At 37.7% G+C, this 23438-nt stretch overlaps 1 protein-coding gene and 1 long non-coding RNA gene across 13 annotated transcripts; both read left to right on the top strand.

The window, feature by feature from the left end:
• The first annotated feature begins 1623 nt into the window (after window positions 1–1623).
• HNRNPH1 (heterogeneous nuclear ribonucleoprotein H1) lies at window positions 1624–23179 on the top strand. 12 transcript variants are annotated; one of them, XM_039340819.1, is made up of 15 exons: window positions 1624–1719; window positions 1872–2008; window positions 15887–16021; window positions 16535–16690; window positions 16857–17000; window positions 18353–18491; window positions 19349–19527; window positions 19619–19690; window positions 19768–19880; window positions 19993–20128; window positions 20423–20506; window positions 20631–20681; window positions 21790–21882; window positions 22099–22164; window positions 22442–23179. In XM_039340819.1, exons 2-15 carry the CDS (start codon window positions 1960–1962, stop codon window positions 22558–22560), a joined length of 1536 nt encoding a protein of 511 aa, XP_039196753.1. In that variant the 5' UTR covers window positions 1624–1719; window positions 1872–1959; the 3' UTR covers window positions 22561–23179. The 12 variants fall into 12 exon arrangements, with proteins under 12 accessions (XP_039196753.1, XP_039196752.1, XP_039196751.1 ...); XM_039340818.1 differs by having other exon boundaries at window positions 15893–16021; window positions 19747–19880; window positions 22442–23176; XM_039340817.1 differs by having other exon boundaries at window positions 19747–19880; window positions 22442–23176.
• On the top strand, window positions 2015–3820 carry LOC120306854. Its single transcript, XR_005556404.1, has 2 exons — window positions 2015–2683; window positions 2730–3820. It is a non-coding gene; the product is annotated as an uncharacterized LOC120306854 (long non-coding RNA).
• Window positions 23180–23438: the final 259 nt, after the last annotated feature.

The raw sequence follows: 23438 nt of genomic DNA, 5'->3' as shown, positions 1-23438 counted from the left end.
AAATCAATTGCAAGTGTTGATTTCCACAATACCACTGAAAAAGAAAAACAAGGAAGTCAAGAAGAAACCAGTATGGCTACACAAAGATCTCTCTGACAAACTGAAAGACAAAAAGAACAAGTACAAAAAATGGAAAGAGGGACACATAACTAAGGCTGATTATCAGCAGTCAGCCAGAACATATAAAGATGAAATCAGGAAAGCAAAGGTTCAGAAGAATAAAAACTTGCAACAGAAATCAAGGATAACACAAAAAAATTATTTCAATATATTAATAACAGGAAAAAAGTCAATGAAACTGTAGGTCCACTAAAGAGAGAAGATGGCAAGGAAGTAACAGGCAATAGGGAGAAAGCAGAACTGCTTAACTCATTCTTTGCATCGGTCTTCACACAAAAAGAAATTATAGCCCAACATACAAAAAAAAACCTACTTCAAAAGACAAACTAGAAACAAAAATTAAAATAAGCAAGAAAAAGCAGTAACTGTGAGAAGGACCTTGGGAGTCCTAGTGGATGATCACCTGAATATGAGCCAGCAGTGTGCAGCAGCAGCCAAAAAAGCTAATATAATCCTGGTTGCATAAACAGAGACACATCAAAATCATGCAAAATATTAGTACCACTATATAAAACCCTAGTAAGACCACACCTGGAATATTACAACCAATTTTGGTCACCATACTACAAAAAAGATGTTGAGATCTTGGAAAAAGTTCAGGGAAGAGCAACTAACATGACCAAAGGCTGGAGACTAAAACATATGAAGAACGGTTGCAGGACTTGGGTCTGGCTAATCTAAAGAAAAGAAGAAATGGGGGTGACATGATAGCAGTATTCCAGTATCTGAGGGGCTGCCGCAAAGAAGAGGGGTTCAAATTATTCTCCAAAACACCAGAGGGTAGGACAAGAAACAATGATTGGAAACTGATCAAAGAGAGAAACAACCTGGAATGAAGGTGAGGACAATTAACCAGTGGAACAGCTTGCCTCCAGAAATCGTGGGCGCTCCCATCACTGGAGGTTTTTAAGAAGAGGCTAGACAATCACTTATCTGAGACAGTAAAGGTTCTCCTGCTTGAGCAGGTGGCTGGACTAGAAGATCTCCAAGGTCCCTTCCAGTTCTATTCTCTATACTGTCATAACTTATGACATAGTTTATGTTTGAAGTAGTATATTGGAAAAATGCAAGAAAACACAGCAATGGGGATCCAGATGTTAAGTATTCTGGACCCCTTAAGCCTGACTGAAGGAAGTCTTTACAAGCTAACCTGAAGAAGCAGACTAAAGATATGCACCAGAGAAGATAGGACACCACTGACAAAGAATACTTTTTTGAATATGTAGTTTCCAGGAATATGAAAGCAGACAAAGCTCGTAGTTTCATCCTCAAGACCTTTATTTGCATGGCAACCTTTTGGAATTTAGTCAGATTTCCTTCCCTCTCCGGAGAGTTTCCTAGAGTCGTTGACGCGGCCTTGTGAGATCCAAACTATTCGCCCCCCATCCCGGGTCCTCTTGTTGTTTTCCAGCGCCCAAATACAAAGACCCTGGGACTTTAAAGGGAAGAAAGGGGGTGAAAAATGGTGCCTTTGTAACCAGGCGATTGGTTGGCTGCAGAGGACGGACGCGGGGAGGGGTTATTTAATCTGATGTCACAAGCCTACAAGTGGGGGAATGGGTTATTTATAGAGGCGGAGAGCAGCGGTGCGGACGCTCGGTGAGTGGCGGGGCGAAGGGCGCTCGGGGGCGGCCTTCAGAGGTGGGGGAGGGGGGTTGTAACTCCGGCAGTCGAAACCGCGTCTTTCCCAGCAAGCCGCGGTAGCGGCGCTGTTGATTTAACCGCTTCATACCTTCCGGGTATTGTTTTAGCATCCCACTTGACTGATTTATTCGTCGCCCTTCGCATCCTCCTTGATCGTCCCCGGGCAAAAAGCAGAAAAGACAACCAGAGAAAGCGATGGATCCGTGTCACACCGAGGAGACTGGCCCAGAAATCCCTGGCCTTGGTGAGAGGGCGCCGCTGAGCGGAGGGAGGGATCTGCGGCCTAGCGACGGTTGAGGCCGTTGCTGCGGGTTTTCGTGCGTTGGCGCAGATCGGGAAGGGGGAGGGGCCTCGGTTCACAGACTTCGGGCCGATGTCTCATTTCCCCAAACACGGCCGGCGAAAGGGATTCCCTTCTCGCGTCGGTGGATTGTCCCGCGTGGCTTTTTAAAGAAAGCGTGGGGGGGCACCCCCCATTCTGAGCGCCTACACCTCCCCCGCCCTTTCTTTTGACCACGTCCTGCCTCCGCCATTGTCGTGGGTGTTTCCTCGAGGCGCGCTGCGGTCTCGACTGGCAGGCTGCAGGGAGGAAATGGCTAGGGGTTGATTCGGCCTTCTGTTCCCTACCACACTGTTGTGAAAAGAGGGAGGTAAAGGATCTCTGCACGGAAGGAAGATCCGCAATGGTTGTTGGGTTGGAAATCCCCAAAATGGAAGGGAGCGGGACACGTGACCGACGTCAATAACAAAACGGAGCGAACGGATCTCGCTCTGGTCCACCTTCGCCCCATTGCGCAATATTATGCAGCTTGGTCGAGCTCTGTTTTGAGCGACCTTCTCATGTATCGCTCAAAGAAACGAAAGCTTCTGCTCCTCCCCACGAAGTGCCTTTAGAGTAATAGGCCCTGCAATGGTAGTAGTGGCCTAGAGCAGGGGTAGGCAACCTCGGCTCTTTTATGACCGAGGTTGCCTATCCCTGGCCTAGAGTACAGACGGAAATCATGAGACTCCCTCATAAGCAACGCTCCGCCAGACCGGACTCTTGACCTATCTAGTCCAGTGGTCTCCTCTCACATGACCAACCAGCTGCATAAGGAAGCCCACTAGTTTCCCACCAGATGGTCTTCAGAGCAACCACATTGCCATTAAAGCTAATAGTGTGTTGTGGAAAATTAATGTCATGAAGAGGTCCTTTATTTTCAAGCTCCTCAGTTGAAAACATTTAAATCGAGCAGGAGTGGGGGATTATGGCCCTTTTATGACTTGTGGACTTCAATTCCCCGAATTCCAGAGCCAACATGGCTGGCTCAGGAATTCTGGGAGTTGAAGTCCATAAATCATAAAAGGGCCATAGTTCCCGGCCTCTGAACTAGAGCTTGATTCTATTTACAGTAATCAACATTTATCAAATTCTAAATGAGAATTACAATACTTCAACTGCTAATTAATTCTAGTCTTTACTATTTTAAGTCTGTAAAGTATGTCTTTGCTTGAAAGTACTATGAAGTGCAGTTTTTGTGTAATTTAACAAGCTTCCTTAATGTATCTCTGAAAGTTTCCATCCTCTTAAAGATTAAGAATGCTGCAGTGGAAGCTGAAAGTGTATTATTCAGCTACTTGAAGATCTGTGCTGGCCTTTTACAATTTAGTTAGTGCAGTGAGTTGCCAGTAATCAGTGGTAAGACTCTCTGAGAAGTTAGGATTTTAACTTTGGTTCTTTATATAAAATCACAGGAGCCTGGTTTGGGCATAACATTAAACTTTAATGGACAGGTACATGTGTTGTAAATCAACAATAAACCACAATTGTTACTGGTGAACAAATTATGAATTTAGATTAAATATGCTTTAATAGTATACTGAATTAGTACAGTTTTTCTTCTTTGTCTTCCTCAACACTACCCATTAATAGATAAAATGTATATAGAATGAATATGGCTGACAGCATACTTGTCACATTAATTTCAAAACAAATTTGAGATTGACCCTAATGAAAATGGTAAAGTGATGTACCTAACAAATCTTTATTGAAATTAAAGTACATATAAAATGGTAATAATTGGATTTCTTCACTGAAAACATTGTGCAACAGTCTCCTCTTTGCATGTTAAAATCTATTAGTTTGAGTTGTTTGTGCTCATTAGATAAATAATAGTTTTCTTAGTGTCCACACTAAACAATATCTTCATTTGCTAAGCAGTCAAAAAAGCTTTGATCTGTGAAAACAAAAGGTACTCAGACAAGATATTGAAGCTTATTAATGGGAATATTGAGGGTAGAATTGTGTTTGTGTATTCAGTAGCCAGTTGAAAATTGGTTTGATTTTGCCAGATAAGGGAATCTATTCCAGAGTGTCCTCTGCCCTCATTAGTTGGTTAACTGGTCTCATATTTTAATAAGCATGCTTTTGTTATATTTTTGTGCTACATCCACAAGAGAAGTAGAAAATACTGTTCTTAAATTTTCAGTAAAAGCTTACCGTATATGCCGACGTATTAGGCGACCCGGCGTATAAGATGACCCCCGTCTTTATCGCCGAGTCGCCTTCCTAGAACGTCGTCTTATACATCGGAAACTACCAGTATTTCCGGCGTATAAGACGACTCGGTGTATAAGACGACCCCCGTCTTTGGTGCCGAGTTTAGCGCTTCCGGAAGTTGTCTTATACGCCGGCATATAAGGTAATTAAATTTGCTAATACATCTCTATGTAAAAGACAACTCTGTTATAGAAGACATAAGATGGTTCCCTCCACTTTGGTCTTGTAAGCATTAGCCAACATTGCAAATTGCATGGAATTCCTAAAAACTCCTCGAAAATATCTGTTGGTCATATAGATACATTTATAAATAACTCTATTTAAATGGAGATAGTGGGCAAGGTACTGATATGAAAATTTGGAATATAATTAAAATATAGTGCAGATTGTAAACAGAAGACTTTGTTAATAATGCTATAAAAATGAAAAAGATGGAGTGCCTTGAGATATTTGAAAATTCTTTGGCCACAAAATATAAAGTGGTTTATTACGGTGATTCGTGCAACTTACTGCTCCAAAATGAGATGTATTTTAACACGGCATGATATACAAACCTATCCCAAGAACAGGTACATACTACAAAGTTATGAATTGAGCCTCTTGTAATGAGTTTAAAAATGGCAGTGTAAATTAAGGAGAAATAATGTTTACTTGTTCTAATAGGTATTGTTTTATTGCATCATTTCTGAAATTTTCATTAACACCTAAGACCAAAATGGCTGTTTTTCAGTTTGTCAGAATCCATTCTGCAAAAGAAAATTAGATTGTATTTCACCTGGAGTTCAATTACATTTTTTCCAATAATAATTAGTATTGCACTGTCTCAGATGAGTATGTTAGTGCAGGGGTCCCCAACCCCCGGTCCGTGGCATGTCAGCAACTGATCTGCACAAACAAGCAAAGCCCCATCCTCGAGATGCACGCAGCACACAAAACCACGCACCCTCTGGTCCGCGGAAAACCTCTCCATGGAACTGGTCCCTCGTGCCTAAAAGGTTGGGGACCTCTGTTAGTGCATTTTTCATGTCTTGAATGTAGTAGTAGTACTTATTTCAGTTTCATAATGGAATTTTGCTCAGAATCCTTTTAACTATAAAATGTTTTACTACATATTACTCTCATTCTCTGTAAATATTCATGAAATTCTTAGTTTTCAGAAACTTACATTCAAAAAACTAGAAAATATTTTTTCTGTCTGTATTTTACTTTTGCTCTTAAAACTATCATAGCCTTGAAGAGTTTTACATACACTGAACTTTGAAGTTTGATTAAAATTCAACCAGACATTGTTAAGATCTCCTGTTACAAACCACTGAATGCATCTGCTCCCGAATCTTTAAAGATTCATGAGTATATAAGCATTTATGGCACTGTAATATATAATTTATATTCCTTAGAAAGTGGCATTAAGGAGATCTTAAACTTGGATATGTAATATTCAAATACATGATTATATTCTTCTCTGAAGGATTTTTTAATTTATTTTAGCATTAAAAAAAGCGTCTAAGTAGCAAGAGATATATATACCTCATTGTTGTCTCAAAGGCAGATTTCATGTAAAGGTTTTCCAGATATTCCAATTGAATTTTTTCTTCTCACCCTTTATGCTATAGTGACTTCATGCATTTTTATATTTTAAAAATAGGGAATAGAAAATATACTAAATGTTTTGCAAATGCTTTCAGGTGCAGCTAATAGGTTTTCTTACATTTTATATATTTCTACTTATGTAGAGCCTAATATAAAGCATGTACCTTTGAAAATAGGACCTAATTGAATTATGGATAAATTTGCTTAAGTACAGATTAAGATTGCAGCCTTAATACTTTATCAGTGAATAGATTGCAGATTCTTGGCATATAATGTATCTACTAAGGATAATATAAATTTCAAACTAGGCTAAGTATTGAAATTTCCATTTTAATAGCAGTATTTTACTTTCAATGTTTAAATCACCATGAGAATGTCTATGGAGAGTCTTCCAGGTCATAGTTTTCCCAAAGGTGCTTTTTCAGGAGGCAAGTGGACTTGTTTTTGTTTTCGTCGTTTTGGTTTTCTTTGAAGACATTTTGCTTCTAATCCAAGAAGCTTCTTCAATTCTGACTGGATGGTGGGGATGAGTCTGTGTTGTCTGCATCTCAAACTGAAGGGCAAATGGTTCTTGTAGCTTGCAATGTTTTCTGGAAATCCGTTCATACTCCTGCACCATAAGAAGGTTATTCATGCCAAAGTGCATAGCTAAATGTCTGTGGAGATTCTGTCATCAAGGTCATGGTTGTCCCAAACGTGCTTTTTCAAAGGTGAACATCCTTCGAATGGTACGGGAATATGAAAGGATTTCCAGAAAAATTGCAGACTATAGGAACCATTTGCTCTTCAGTTTGAGATGCAGACAACACAGACTCATCTCCAACAGCCTGTGCCTGTCTTCAACAGTGAAGGGACCCAGGGCAGAAAACCACCTGCAGCCAAGAAGGCTCCACACACATTTGCACTACTCAGGTGATCCTGAGGACACATATAAACCTCCAAATGGCCTCACCAACTCTCTAAAAGAAGGCAAATGACCAGCTGTCTGCAAGGAATATAAACCCTTCCATTCCCCACCATCCAGTCAGAGCTGAAGAAGCTTCTTGGAAGAGAAGCAAAGTCTTAAAAAAAAAAGTCCAGTTGCCTCCTGAAAAAGTTGTTAGAGAATTTTAATTTCTCTGTTGATGAAAATAAATCAGAAGCTCTCACAGTTGACTGCTTTTAGCTGATTCAAAACAACCTTTTTATATTCATATCAAAATATTTACAATACCATACATTCTTCTTTACAGCAACATAGCTCAATGAAGACCTCTTACAGAGAGATACAGAGACAAACCTGAGACTGAAAATTCAGCTTCTAACTCAATATCTTTTGCTCAGTAGCACTTTCTTCACATTGGCTGACTGAGTTACCACATGACTCTTCTTGCTCATGAATATTCCAACACTCCTCCCTTCATGACAGGAAGAGACATCAGACCTATTGACTTAATACATTCTCCATAGTGAACACTACCCAATGGTTTAGTCATCATGTCTGCCAAATTATCCTCAGAAGAACAATGATGTAAACTAATCAATTTTCCTTTTACAGCTTCCCTGACATTACAGTACTTAATGTCTACATGTTTACTTCTGTTCTTCACTCTGTCACCAGTTGCCATTTTTATACAGGCAGCATTGTCTTCAAATACCTTTACAGATTCTTTTACATTAATATTTAAATCTTGCAACAACTGTACATACCATGTTACTTCAGAACACAATTCAGATAAAGCAATAAACTCTGCTTCCGCTGTTGAAATAGCAACAGTTGTTTGTTTTCTGGACTTCCATCCAATCAGAGTCCCTCCAAACAATATTATAGTCCCAGAATTTGATTTCCTTGTGTTTATGTCATTTGCATAGTCACTATCGACATAACACTTTAATCTCAATTCCTCAGTAATCTGTATTTGAAGACCCAAATTTATGGTCCCCTTTAAATATCTGAGAACCCTTTTTTACACCCATCCAATGTAACTTTGTAGGTGCAGCAGTAAAATGACTCAAAATGCTTACTGCGCAAGCTATGTCTGGTCTGGACCATTATGATAGATATAACAAACTCCCTATTGCTGAGTGATATATCTCTTGATCACAGGTTTCACCTTTGTCCGCACTTAAACTTATAAAAATCCGTACTCATGGGTGTGGGAGCAGTATTGCAATCTTTCATATTATATTTCTCTAATAACTGCTCAATTTTTCTCCTTTGACTGAGAATATAAGCACCTTTTTCATTTTTCTGTATCTCTACACCGAGATAATTTTTTATTTTTCCCAAATTCTTTAATTCAAATTTCTTTCCTAATTTATCAGCAAATTCCTTGACTTGTGATGCATCCTTTGCGATGAAGCAAAGATCATCCACAAATGATAACAGACAATTCCCTCTTTGTAACTGTCCAGTATATATACAATTATCAGCTTTGCAACTTTTAAATCCAAGATCCTTTAAAGCAGTATCTAAACAGATATTCCAGTTTCTGGCTGACTGCTTCAGCCCATAAATAGCCTTGTTTAATTTATACACTATGTTTGGTTTTGCAATTTCATATCCTGGTGCTTGGATCATATAAATTTCTTCCTCTAACTCAGCATTGAGGAATGCAGTTGTGATATCAAAGTGCCAGATTTTATGCTTATATGCCGCTGCCAACGCCAGTGCTTATCTTATACTCTCACTTTTCACAGTTGGCACAAATACTTCATCGTAGTACACATTCTTTAATTGTGAAAAACCTTGTGCCACTAACCTGGCCTTATACTGTACATTATTATTTGGCAATACCTTTTTCTTATATACCCACTTACAACCCACAGCTTTGGTTCCCTGTGGCAAAGTCACTGATTTAAATACTTCATGGTCTCCCATGGATTTCATCTGTTTATCCATGGCCTCCTTCCATCTTTCTTGTTCAGCTTTTGGTAATGCCAATACCTCTTTATAACTTCTTGGCTCATACCACACATTGCAAACCTTTACCTTGCTGGCAGAATACCTGTCAGGCAGGATTCCTTTGTTACATCGCTCTGACCTACGTGGTAATAACTGCACCTGTGTCTCAAGTCTATCTGGCTTCATGTCTTGTTCAGCCTCTCCTCCCTGAACATTGACATCTTCAATAATCATTTTTCCATCATCAGATGAGTTGTCATTAAATAGATCACCGTCATTAAGTGAGACATACCCAGAATTTGCATTAATTCTGTCCCAATTTTATTCTGCAAAGTTAGCAGACCTTGAAATTACAATTCTTTTACTTCCATCGCTAAAGCGATATCCTTTTGAACCTGGCTCATAGCCCACAAACCTGAGCTTTCTTGCCTTTTGCTGTCCCTTTCTTCTGATTGCTTTCAGAATACGTACCCATGCAGTACTTCCAAAAATTCTCAAATGTGCCAGTGATGGCTTTCTCCCATATAGAATGGCATATGGAGTATTATTAATGGAGGAACTCCACAGCCTGTTAACTATATAATTGGTAGTCAATATGGCTTCTCCCCAATGACCTGCTCATACCAGAATCTTCTAATAATGAATCTTTCATTGTTTGTAAAACACCATTCCTTCTTTCAGCTACACCGTTCTCTGCTGCTGTGTAAGGATTTGTACGTCTGTGTCTTATCCCCAACTGCCCCAACCATTGTTGGAATTTAGTTGACATAAATTCATTACCTGTCAGTTTGCAACTGACACACTTGTTGTCTGTACCTTCTCTCTACAAAACTTACCCACTGTTTGAATTGTTGTAGCACCTGTCTTACCTCTAAGCAAGTAGCAAAATGAATACCTGCTATAATCATCAACAATTACCAGTGCATATTTTGCTCCTCCCAAACTGGCTTGCATAGGTCCCACCAGATCTGCATGGACTAGCTCTAGAGGTCTTTTAATGTTTGTCTTGTGCTATATTTACTAACTGGGAATGCCTTTGATTTCGATGCTTTGCATACTGCACAGTCCAAATATGTTTTGCATCCCTTCAAATTTAGCCCATCTGCAAACTCTTGCATTTGCTGCAAAACTTTAAAGCTTGCATGGCCAAGTCTTCTATGTAGAAGGTGAACACACGAATCATGCTGTGCAACATTCTTAAATATATGGGAACATTGAACCTTTTGTCCCTGCAATACATATAGATTATCTTCCTTTATGCCTTCTGCACAAATATTCCCATTCCTTTTGATGAGACACTTCCATTTACAAAAATGATCTCAAAACCTTGTTTGTCTAAATTAGACACATTTAACAAATTATGTTCCATCTCAGGTACACAAAGCACATTGTTAAACATTGATTCCAAATATATGGAATTTTTACATCGCCTTTTTCGATGACTTTTGCTTTCTGTCCATTTGCCAAAGCCACAGTTTCTTGTGCTACTGGAATAAACCTGCAAAATAATTCAGAGTAATTAACAGTTGTTTGACTTGCTCCACTATCTATTAGCCACTTGTCTCTGTTGTTCCTATAACAAACTTTTGCAACACCAAAATGTTCCTTTTGGAAATCAGTCTTTTTTGCTTGTACAAATGTCCTTTGCTGCAAATTGTTCCTCTGCAAACAGTTCCTTTTCAGATGTATGTTTGCTCCACAAATGTAGCAATTTTTTTCTTGCTTAGCTCTCTGCTTGTAAAATCTCTCTTTTGATGCAACTTGGTCCCATCTGCTTGTTTCTTCTCCAGAGACTTGCAGTCTGGACCCCCCTCTTCAGGAATTTCACCTCCTCCTGGCTGTTCCTAAAATGTTGCTTTTCTTCTTCATTAAGCAAACATGCCTTTAAAGCCTCAAAATTTAATTCTTGCTCTTCTTTACACTCAGATATCGCAGAAACTGTGTCCCAGGTTTTATCTAAATTGTTCAACACCAGTGAAACCTTCTGGGACTCAGGGAATTTAATCCCACGTTGTTCTAAGTCCAAAAATAAACTTTGCATTTTATTTAAATGCTGTTCCACAGATTCACCTGATTGCAAACAGGCCCTGTAAAGTTTTCTTGACAATTGCAATATATTGCATGCAGAAACATTCACGTGCACAGCTCTCAACTTCAACCAAATCTCCTCTGCAGTCTTTAAATTTGCAACATTTAGAAATTGTTCATCTAAATTCAAGATGAGATAAGCCATTGCTCGATCATGACTTTTCTGATCAGCAGCTGCAAACACGTGTGGTGGATTTTCTACATATACCACAGCTCTTTTGCTTTGAGCAAAGGTTCCATTTTTGCAGACCATATAATGTAATTCTTCTGGCCTAAACGAGGCACAGAGCTTTCCTTAAATTCCATTGCAGCCATTCTGCTAATTCTGCCTTATTTTTATACTTTCTAAACACAGGCAATTTCCTCCAGCTTTAAATTACAATGCAGTCCTTAGTAAGCTCTGGACCCATAACCTGTTAGAGAATTTTAATTTCTCTGTTGGTAAAAATAAATCAGAAGCTCTCACAGTTGACTGCATTTAGCTGATTCAAAATAACCTTTTTATATTTATATCAAAATATTTACAATACCATACATTCTTCTTTACAGCAACATAGCTCAATGAAGACCTCTTACAGAGAGATAGAGACAAACCTGAGACTGAAAATTCAGCTTCTAACTCAATACCTTTTGCACAGACTCAGTAGCACTTTCTTCACATTGGCTGACTGAGTTACCACATGACTCTTCCTGCTCATGAATATTCCAACAAAAGCACTTTTGGGTCAACATCAGAATCTCTTTAACTGAATCTCCATTGTTGTTTCCTGGCAACAGTGAGTGCATATATGGAATCTTGAGATCAGAACAACCAAAAGACTTGAATCTAGGGTTTAGACTTGTCAGGACTCCAATTACTGTAAGCAACAATCAATTTTGTGCATGTATATCTAAAATTAAGATATTCCCTAAATGTGTATCAATTGAATTAAGAAAATATGTAGTTGTAGCAAGATGGTGATTTATTTATAGGTCACTTGGGCTCTTATGAAAAGCAAGATACAATCTCAAATCTGTAAAGGTTATCACCAAATGATAATTTAATATGATAAAGGGGAAACAAATACTTGACTATGGAGTACATATTTTAAGTTACATATGTATCCTGCCCCCCTTCCAGACAACTTTTAAAAATTGGAAGATAGTTATGACCTATAAACAACACAGGTAGATATAGCAGGTGGTGAAATCAAAATTTGCAATGCATATATTCAATGATTTTGTTTTTTGGTTAATCCATCTTGGAATCCTAACAAAGTTAGGATCATATATTCTCTCAATCTAGATGCAGAAGTGGCTGCATCTAGATCAGTGGTTCTCAACCTGTGGGTCTGGACCCCATTTGGGGTCGAATGACCATTTCACGGGGGTCGCCAAACCACGCTGTCCGCCATTTTTTCCCTTTTCCCTAGCTGTCCTACTCCCTCTTATTGGTGGCCACACCCACTTGGGGGTCACCACAACATGGGGAACTGTATTATGGGGTCACGGCATTAGAAAGGTTGAGAACCACTGATCTAGATTGAGAAAATATATGATCCTAACTTTGTGCCTCAATGGGACTTCAATCAGTATATATATCCTGGTTTGCATATAGTTTTGAAAGCTCTAACTTCAAGAGCCTGCAGGAAGAAGTCTGAAATTTTCAAGTTTGTTTAAATCTTTCAGTAGTCATCTGATTATAGTCTATATATGATCTACATATTATGGCTGTAATCTCAATTTGATATCGGTAATATATTTAAAATCATAACCAGTTTTGGCAGAAGGAAACATCTCAGGAGTTGTATGGAGACAGATAATTCCCTCTAGTGCTAGTCAGACTCAAACTGTTTCAACCAGGCATGCCAGTCCTGATAAATTGCCCACTGTTTCAGTGATGTCTCCTGATTGAAATGAGTTAGAAGCAAACACATACCTAAAATAAAATAGATATAAGTATATATTATAATATTAAAGTATACTTTTGAGATTTCTCCGTGTCAAGTCACATAAAAGATTGGTCTAGTGGTTAAGGCACCAGGCTAGAAAGCAGGAGGTTGAGTTCAAATAAAGCTTTAGCCATGAAAGCCAGCTGGGTGACTTTAGGTCAGTCAGTCTCTCGGCCCAACTACCTCACAGGATGGTTATTATGAGGAAAATAGGAGGAGGAAGATGTGTTGTGGATATATTAGCTGCTTTGAGTTATTTATGAAAATAAAGGTGAGAAATAATTCTGCTGAAGATCATGCTTGCTGAACCAATCCTTCTAGATGGATTGGACTTCATGCTGGTATTTAGTAAAACTATTTCTTGAAGTAGAGAGTCAGTTTGGTGTAATGGTTAAGGCACCAGACTAGAAACAGGGAGACCATAATTCTAATCCCGCCTTGGGCACAGAGTCAGCTGGGTGATCTTGGATCAGTTAGTCCCTCTCACCTCTAGGAAGGAGTCAATGGAAAATCACTTTTGAAAAACCTTACCAAGAAAACTGCAGGAACTTGCAAACATACATATAGCCCAACTAAAACCTGTTTCTGCTAAGTTATATGCAGCAAAATATCCAGTGCAATGTTAAGGTGCTACATAAAATTACTCAAATTATTGTATCTATAGACTTGGGCAATTCATATGTGTCAATGTCTAATCCTGAAATAATTCATGTTGGTTTGAATTTTAGGAACTGATCTTTAGTCCCATTCTCTCTCCAAACTTTCTTGATACTCAACTTCAGATGTTTGAATGTTCTACCACTTAGCAACTGGTACAGAAATTATTTTCCATTCATCATAACTTTTTACTAAGTGGACGTAGTCCCAAAGGTGCTTTTTCTTAGATGAGAAGCGAAAAGTCTTCAAGGAAAAACAAAGATCCAGTTGCCTTTTGAAAAAGCACTTTGGGACAACTATGACCTGGATGACTGAGAATCTCCTTAGACACAGAACTATGGAGAACTGTAGATTTCCTTGCAGCTGTGAAAAAGGTTGTCATTTATATTTGGCAATAAATGTAATAGGATTTTCTGCTACATGACTGTCTTCTAAAAATCTGAGTCTTGAAAATTGCTAAGATTGAAATTAAAATTGGCAACGAGAGCAGTTTCCAAGAGGTTAATACTATAATTGCAATAGTTGGGGTGGAAGACATGACAAGAATTCAAGGTTTTTCTGATCCAAATACATTTTAATAATGCCTATCCTTGCACTTAGTGATGTCGATGGATAAAAGTATGGGCATTTCCAATATAAAAAACCTTTGGAAATACATTTAAATTTTTCCTTGTTTTTTTTTTAACTAAGTAAATTTGTGACCTATTAATTAGAAAATATTAAAAAAACGCTTAAGTCCACCAAAACTGAGCTTTTGGTCGTGGTAAAGTGGGGAAGAATTGTGATGCTCAATCAACAGAGATGAATGGCTCTCAAGCAGAAATATTTCTTGGACCCCATGTTGCAGGACTAGCTGAGCAGGACTTCATTTGCAGGATTAGCTGAATAAGTACTATGTTGCTGCTTGGCCTGGATAATAACTGCTATTATAAGGCGCGAAGCTACTTACATATATTTCATTCAATCGAGGGTTTTTGAAAGCTGAAGTTCAGTGAGTTAGGATTCGGGCAGTGTGGTTTGGCGGGAGTATACACAATCACGTTTTTTGGTCCGCTGAACGCCGCTGAACGGAACCGCGATGAGTTTCTCCCGCGCCTTCACCCCTTCAAGAATCGGCCAATCCATAACGACGCAGCCAATCCTTCCTCTTGTTTTGGCTACAGAGAACTCTTTGCCTTCTTTTCCCGCTTACTAACGTCTACCCGTCACCGGAACTTAGATGCGGATTTGAGTAAACTTCCAAGTCGCCGCCCATTTCTCGAAGTGTAGTTTTATAGAGCCGCCATTTTTTTCTCGTTTTTATACTTTCTCAATTTTTTTTCTCTGGAGGATAAAAAAAATCTTAAGTTTTCTATATACGGGATAAAAGTGCTGTTCTGAGTTTTGAGCGCAGTGTTAAAGGTACCTGAAAGTCTTAAATTTGTTGCGTGTGCTTAATAGATCCGTTCGGTATTTTTAGTTGTATGTGAATGTAGTTGCGAAGTCTCGAGATCTGATAATTTCCTATTCTGAGAAGTTAGCGATTGGCCCAAGTGTGCTAAAACTTGCTTTAAGCGGAGGTTAGAATAAAAAGGTAAATGCAGCTTTGATGAAAGGCTATGGATGCGTTTGTCTGAACAGCAGAGAGTACCCAAAAATGAGTTTTGCGACAGGAAAAAACCTGGCGGGCTTTGTCTTCAAGAGCTGAGCGAGTGGTTTTCCCTGTCTAGCAGGCTGCACGCAGTGGGAGCGATGATATGATTGCAGGATCAAATATATGCTACAATAAGGAGAAGTAACTGTAGTTTAATTCCGGGAAGCTTTATTTCGAATTATATTCAGCAGGGCCTTCTTTCTCAAGTAAAACCGACTTCAGATTTGTGCTGTAGAGGTTAGGGTGGGGCTTAAAGATGGAAGGGGGGAAGGGAAGAAACAATCTTCAGGACGCATGCGCACTATGGGTGGTAATGTACGCGCGTGCGTTTTGGGCTCCATTTTCAGCCACGCCGCGGCCGACTTAGAAGAAGGTGAGCTTACTTTTAGTTTAGTTATTGGTTGGTCGCAGACTAGTTCGAAGGACTTCTGAATTTGGGATTCATCTCTTCAGCCGGTTGTTCTCTTCAGGTTACTAGCAGCAGTCGAAGCGCGTTTTTTGAGGTGAAAGCGGCACTAGGGCCTGGCCGAGCGGAAACGCATTACTCGTTCGCCGCCATTTCCTAAGAACGCAGCGCGTACCGCTACAGCCTCCCGGCTTTCTGTGTTTGGAGAGGTGAAGTGACAATTCAAACCGTCTCCAGTGTCCTGGACGAGGATATCGGTCGCCATGTGTACGTGGGGTAGGCATTGGAAAAGCGGAGATGGGCAAACGCGAAGTCTGGAGGGGGGGCGTTATAATGGGCCGGGTTGCGAAATTTCTACCCCATTCAGTGTGGCGACGTTTTTGTCTGCCCGTAGCAACAGAAGGCGAAACTGAGACCACACTCGCTTCTAGCATGATGTTGAACACGGAAGGCGGTGAGGGTTATGTCGTAAAAGTGCGCGGATTGCCCTGGTCCTGCTCTGCAGATGAAGTGCAAAGATTTTTCTCTGGTAAGTTTTTCTGTCTCTCCCTCTGGCTAAACCGTACAATAAAGCTTCCCTTTTCCCGCCGCAGCTTGATATTTCCGGGTGCGAGTTTTATGTGTTCTCCTTTTCAGATGCTGTAAAATGTGAAGTATTCCTTTTTTTATATCGCATTATGTTGGGTGACATTATTTTAGGGAATAATAAGAGTCTGGTGGGTTCTAAGTATATACCTCCATTGGTGAGAAGGGAATTCCCGTTTCAAGAATATAGACTTATTTGATAGCAACGTACTTTGTGATAATATCTTGCTAATTAGAATCTCCTTTCCCCCTTAGATTGTTAATTTCTGTTCTGTATGTAGCCTATAATATATACTGGAAGTGGTATTTTTTCCCCTTCCTGTTCCAGAATTACTTGAAATTATTTTTTTGCTTTTTTTCTTTCTATGGTTTGGATAATAGCCTTAAGCATTGTTGTATGCATTTGACTTTTGCTAGAAGTCTGCTTGTGTGTTTAACTTATTCCACTTTTTCTTAGAATGCAAAATATTAAATGGATCTTCAGGGGTCCGTTTTATCTACACAAGAGAAGGAAGACCAAGTGGAGAAGCATTTGTTGAATTGGAAACGGAAGAAGATGTGAAATTGGCATTGAAAAAAGACAGAGAAACAATGGGACACAGATATGTTGAAGGTTTGGATTAAATTGACATAGTAACTGATGACTTATTTTGGGTGGAATTTAGATGCATGAGTATTTTTATGTGTTTATAAATGTGATCCTGTTCTCCAAATGATTGTCGTGCATTAGCATTTTGTGCCAGATTCCAGAATTCATTAATTCTAAGTGCCTCTTGCAGTCTTCAAGTCAAACAACGTTGAAATGGATTGGGTTCTGAAGCATACTGGTCCTAACAGCCCTGATACTGCTAATGATGGTTTTGTACGTCTTAGAGGACTTCCATTTGGTTGTAGCAAAGAAGAAATTGTTCAGTTTTTCTCAGGTATGTGGGGTATAAGTCCTAGCTGTAAGTATGGGTAAAAGATTACAATTAAGTGGCTCTGAAATAATGCCAAGTAATTAGTAATAAAGCAAGCCATGACCATGCTTAAACTTGTAATATTGAATGGTTTTTCCTTTTAATGTTCAAAAAGGACAAACTTGAACTATAATTTGAAATATTTACTAAAACTTAGTTCTTGTTTGATGTTGATAGACTGGAGGGAAAATTATTTTAATTGTTCCATTCCACTAAGGCAAATGTTCTAAATTTTTTTTTTGAAATTGACCTGAATCTCTAGTTAATTAAAATAATTTAAATTGTTGATTTTTAAATTGGCTGAAAGAGTGGAAAACGTTTTAATGCCCAAGTTTGTATGTTAATATATCAGAATATCAAGGAATATTGAACATTTTTCAGAAGTTTTAATCAGGTGAAGTGTTTACAATGTGGGAGGTTGGGAGATGGGTGGAGAAGTGAGAAGACAATATGTAGTGTAAACATTTGTATTAAATTTTTTGATATGGTAATCTCTGCTATGTGCTAAAGATTGTATTACTTTGCAGAGCTGAGTACTTTGAAATATTTTAATTTTGATACAGATTTTGTTTACATTTATCTACTTTAAAATAAATAGAACATTTTCTCTGACATTAAATATCAATACATAAAATTATTTTTTCTATGTTTATGAAAAGGACTGGTTTCATGTTTTGCAATGTCTTTATAGTTGTATAAAATTGACTTATAGCAAAAATTAAAACAAATATAAAAATAAGCTTTACATTTAAATGTTCTAAATGTACTCAGTAGTCCAAAGAATCTTAAATGTATTTCTGAAATATGAGATCAACTTGCATTAACTTCAATTTTTATTGAAAAATGTCTCCTTAAGATCTTCCTACAAACCTTAAATGTTTACATTTTTAGTTACTTGAAATATACAAATTGTCATTTTAGAACTGTGTAATATTTTGCATAGATATCTTTGAAATCTTATGATGTGTTCTTTGTAGAATTATTCTTGTTGTATTTTAATTTTAATTGAAAAATTGAATTTGTTTATATAAAAATGGATTATATATTGCTTTTCTTAGCATATCCTGTGTTAATTTGAAAGAGTATTGTTATTAAAGCTGCAGAAATGTGGCTGTATGCAAGCAGGATAAGTTAAGAATCTCGTATTTGCTGCATTTATATTGACATGTTTCTGTTATAGAGTTAATAGTACGGTATACTGATTCTAAATATAAAGTATAAATTCTGGTATATTTTTTAAAGCTATAAGAAAATCATGATTGGGCTTGTGATGTTAATATTACCCCCTACTGGGGTTATTTGTCCTTGGGTTGAAGGGTTGGAAATCGTGCCAAATGGGATAACATTGCCGGTGGACTTCCAGGGGAGGAGTACGGGGGAGGCCTTCGTGCAGTTTGCTTCACAGGAAATAGCTGAAAAGGCTCTAAAGAAACACAAGGAAAGAATAGGGCACAGGTGGGGATGGATGGTTGGTTGGATATGTCGCTCTTCTTATGGTAAACTGTTGTTAAATCCATATTCTCTCTTCTTAAGTGCTCACTTTACAATATACACTTTCATATTCTAACACCTCCTTTGTTTTCATAAATGTTACTTTCTTTTAATTCATGTGCAGACTGGCTGATGTGCTTGTTTTGCTCTTCCCTATTTCACATTACCTTGTTAATTCTGATTTAGTTTAAAGTTATTTACGGAAGTTGAGAGATTATGGCTTTACATTTCTTTAATAGCACCAATTATGCCTCTAGTTCTACATACACATAGCCTTTTATTACCATAAGAAAATGTGATTACTAAACTTGTTCTATACAATGATGTAACATTTTCTTGTGTAATTTTCACATAAAAATTTAATTTCCAAAAATGTCACAAAGGGTTATTCTAAATTTTGTGACTAATTAATCAAAGCATGCATCTTTTGCCTATGCTAATTTGCTATGCAAACGCATAGGAGGTCGTGTGAGCACATAAAGCTTCTTGGAATGTATTGATGGGTTAAATTTCTGGCGGAGGCTAGCTTTTTAACCTTCCTCTCAAATTGCCACATGAGCAAAACATGGGTCCTGTTGAGTGGACATGTTTCCCTCCAGAGCATTTTCTGTTTGCTGTTCTTAACCCTTAAGGTTGGGATAGCTTAATTAGCATATATTTCAAACTATTTTTTAAAAATCAGCCTTGGATAATTCTTACTAAAAACTGGCCTATAATTGCCAGTTCCAAGGCTGCAGGGTTTAAATGTACTGTTTCTTGTTATTTAGTGTGTGTGTTTATTGAAAAAAACTCAACTATTTTTATGTATGTAAACCTTCTAGGTACATTGAAATCTTCAAGAGTAGCAGAGCAGAAGTGCGCACTCATTATGATCCTCCCCGCAAATTAATGGCCATGCAGCGGCCTGGTCCTTATGACCGGCCAGGTGTGGGAAGAGGCTATAACAGCCTTGGTAGAGGCAGTGGTTTTGAAAGAATGAGACGTGGTGCTTACGGTGGAGGTAAGGAAGCACAGCTTTTTTACTCTACAAATTGCCTACAGTGAGTGCAGTGTGTGATTCATTTCAATAAATGTTGAATTATGGTTTGTAGGCTATGGTGGCTATGATGACTACAATGGATATAATGATGGCTATGGCTTTGGATCTGATAGGTTTGGAAGAGGTAAGTAATCTTGATACAGGTAGTGAAGTAACTTTGTATACATACAAATGATTTAGAGTGGACTCTCCTTTCTGCAGGGATGTCAGATCATAGATACGGTGATGGAACCTCTACTTTCCAAAGTACAACTGGTCATTGTGTACATATGAGAGGATTACCTTATAGAGCTACTGAGAATGATATTTATAATGTAAGTACATTTTTTGATAGAATTTGTTCCATTAATTGAATCACGACCAACTGATTCTTAATGTAAGAATTTTTCATGGACTGACAGCTTCTGTGTGATATTCGTTATCTAGTTCTTTTCGCCTCTTAATCCGGTAAGAGTACACATTGAAATTGGACCTGATGGCAGAGTCACTGGAGAGGCAGATGTTGAGTTTGCTACTCATGAGGATGCTGTTGCTGCAATGTCCAAAGACAAAGCAAATATGCGTAAGTTGCATGCTTGATTTCCTATAGCAGGGGTCTTCAAACTTGGTCCTTTTATAACTTGGTCCCTTCAACTCCCAGAATTCCTCAGCCAGCCAAGGGCCAAGTTTGAAGACCCCTGTCCTAGAGAAAGCGTTACACCATTTCTATCAATATTAGATAATGGAATAAATTATTGCTGTTATTTCTTAATAATGAACAATATATTTGGAAATAAATACTAAAGTTATTTAGATCTTCACTGAGAATTTGATGGTCTTGTGTGAGTTCAGTGCATTGTTATCTTTGTTTCCACAGAACACCGATATGTAGAACTCTTCTTGAATTCTACAGCTGGAGGAAGTGGTGGTGCATATGGAAGTCAAATGATGGGAGCAATGGGTAGGTGTAAGCAATTTAGTTTCACAATAGTGCTGCTGATATTTAACAAAACTGGCTGATTTTATGTAGTTCCTGTTTGTTCTAAATTACCTGAAACTGAAATTCAACTTTGTTTTAATTACAGTTAAGGAAACCGAAGGGGTAGTTCAAGATTGGAACACTAACACATTGGCAGGTATACAACTTTTAGATATTCATTCCAACAATTAAGTTAAATACAGTATCTGTGTATGAATGGAGCAAAGAATGGTTCTAGATTGGGGAATGGTAATAATAGTGGGGGAATGTTGGTATGTATCAAATTTATATAACCACCCATCTCAAGAGAAGTAACGTTGCTACTTTCTTTTTGAATGAAAACTTTAGGCTGAAGGGTGGAATTGGTAGCTATTACTTACAGCAGATACTCTTTTTAATAATGTTCTATTAAATTCCTAGATTTGATATTTGATTTTCAGCATACACTTTTCAGAAGCAATTTCAGATGCTGAGCTTGCTTATGGAAATTCTTGGTGATTTCATCTGGTGTAAAGGGTGCACGTGCTGTTTTTATAGCACTTTGCAGAGTGATTTATATATATTTTTTGCCAAATAAGGTTAAGAAAAGTAAAGTTCATATTTTCAACTGCAGAAACATTTTGCAGAGAAATGAAATAAATGAGTTTTTAATTAAAACTATGATCAGCTGAGTTTTGTGTATTTGTTTTTTGATTGGTGTAGATTACAGCATTAGAAGCAATAGAATTAGAGGAAAGTGATGCTATAAGCAGATGTCAATTTGTATTTTCCTTGTATCCTGTACCAAATATAGTTCAACTTATGTTTTAGCAATGTAAGCCCAGCACATGTAAATCTCTTATTTCCAAACACAACATTTAGCCAATTCACTTGAGATGAACATGAAGTAATATTTCTGAAAACAATTTACTATGTAATTAAAGAACAATAAAATCACTTTCTTTACAAATTGACCAGCTAGTGTTACTGAATTCAGAAGCCACAAAAGTAAATCATTTGAATGCTGATCTAGAGAGATCTTCCCTGACAGTTAAGGAAAAGAATCAAAGTAGAATTTATTTAAATAACAAAGTTTATATGGCCGTCCAACTCTCAGTGACTCTTGGCAGCTTACAAAGAATTGGTACAAGAAGACAGATTTCTGTTTCAGTTAGACCTTTGGGCAAATGAATGACATAATTCTTGTTTAGGTGGACTGTAATTCATACTCTTCATAAAATATGGTGATAGTAAAATTCTTAACATACATATTCTTAACTTTAAAGGAAGCCAATCCAGTTATGGTGGTCCAGCTAACCAGCAGTTAAGTGGGGGTTATGGAGGAGGCTACGGTGGTCAAAGCAGCATGAGTGGATATGGTAAGATGTTTTTATTAATCTTTAGAAGACTATTTAGAATTGTATTAGAATTAGTTAGCCATTTATATGAGGGTCATCATGCTTCAGCAAACAACTGCAGATATTTTGAGTTTGTCCAAGTATTTGGTTTTAGCTTTAGAACATCAAAATCTAGAGGAGCAAGATCAATGGAGAGCCACTGATTGAGCATAGATTTTTTTTTAAATCTGAAAATAGTTTGGCAAATGCCGAGTGATCAAGATTTGGATCCAATCCACATGAAACTAGTTCTGACATCTCATGGTATGTAATGTGGTCATGTGTATTATTTTGTGCAGTAGAGGGAGGGCATGAAGCTATTCCAGGATTTGATTCTGTGCTTTGCAAAAATCTGGGAAACTGGTTTGCAGTTGGCTTTGTAGACATCTTAAAACATACAATGACATAGAAGGAAGTTTGTCTTTTTAATAGTACAGGATTATGCAAGGCGGTATAAAAGGGGAAATTTGGGAGGAGCATGTTGCCTTGTAAATAGCACTGCACTTTTGTACTAAACTGTATAATATGTTATCTGCTTTAGGTAACCAGAGTGCAATGAACAGCAGCTACTACAGCAGTGGTAATCGTGCATCCATGGGGGTGAATGGCATGGCTGGAATGTCTAACATGTCCAACATGAGTGGTGGCTGGGGAATGTAACTTGTCACCTGATTTTTTTTTGTCAACTTTTTTAAGAAAACAAAAAACTAAGTTTAACAGTTTTGCAATACAAGCTTGTGATTTATGCTTTACTTGTAAGTGAAATCAGGATCATTTTAAAACATTCAGGTTCAGTATTTTTGAATATGCTGAAACATTCATCTAGGGTATAAGTCCAGTAAAGAAGTTCCTGTTAAACAACTCAGCTTTTTCCAGTTTTTGTTGTAGGAATGTATTTGAGCAGTAAGTGTATTTAGGTTAAAGCTGTTTCAATTATGTTAAATGTTGCTCTTATACCACATAACACCAAACACTGTTTTCAGTGCATGTTCAGGAACATGCTTTTTGTACAAACAAGTTATAGGAGCTGTGTTGGAAATTCAAGTGAACCTTTGGCATGTTAGTTCTAGTTTTTCTTTTAATATCTTGTAAGGCACATTTACGCTTTTTAAGTTAATAGGGAAATGTGAGGTGCAATACAGCTTACCTTTAGGATTTTGGTCTTAGTATTCAGATGACATCTGAGACCTTGGTTTAATCTTTCATTGTGTTGTGATTTATTTTTAGGTGTATTGCGCTAAGTGAAACTTGTTCAAATAAAACTTCCTTTTAAAAACTGGGAACATCTCTTGATTTAAGTGAGCATTATATTTCCTGGCAACAATTCTGTCTCTGCATTTTGCTTTAACAGTTTTTAATCTGCTAATTTAACAGTTTTTAATCTGCTAAACCAGTATAACTACACTGAGATCAGATCACGAGGAAAATATCCTAGCAATTTAGTCAAACTGCAGGTAAAATGAAACTGCATAGAAAATGTTACTAAAACGGCAATTGTATATTGATTATCAATAGGAAGTATACTTTGTGTATGAAAT

The sequence above is a fragment of the Crotalus tigris genome, unplaced genomic scaffold, assembly GCF_016545835.1.
Source record: "Crotalus tigris isolate CLP2741 ecotype Arizona unplaced genomic scaffold, ASM1654583v1 scf7180000017754.2947050, whole genome shotgun sequence".
NCBI lineage: Eukaryota > Metazoa > Chordata > Lepidosauria > Squamata > Viperidae > Crotalus > Crotalus tigris.
The sequence above is the reverse complement of the archived record's forward strand: the minus strand, read 5'-3'. Positions and strand labels throughout refer to the sequence as shown.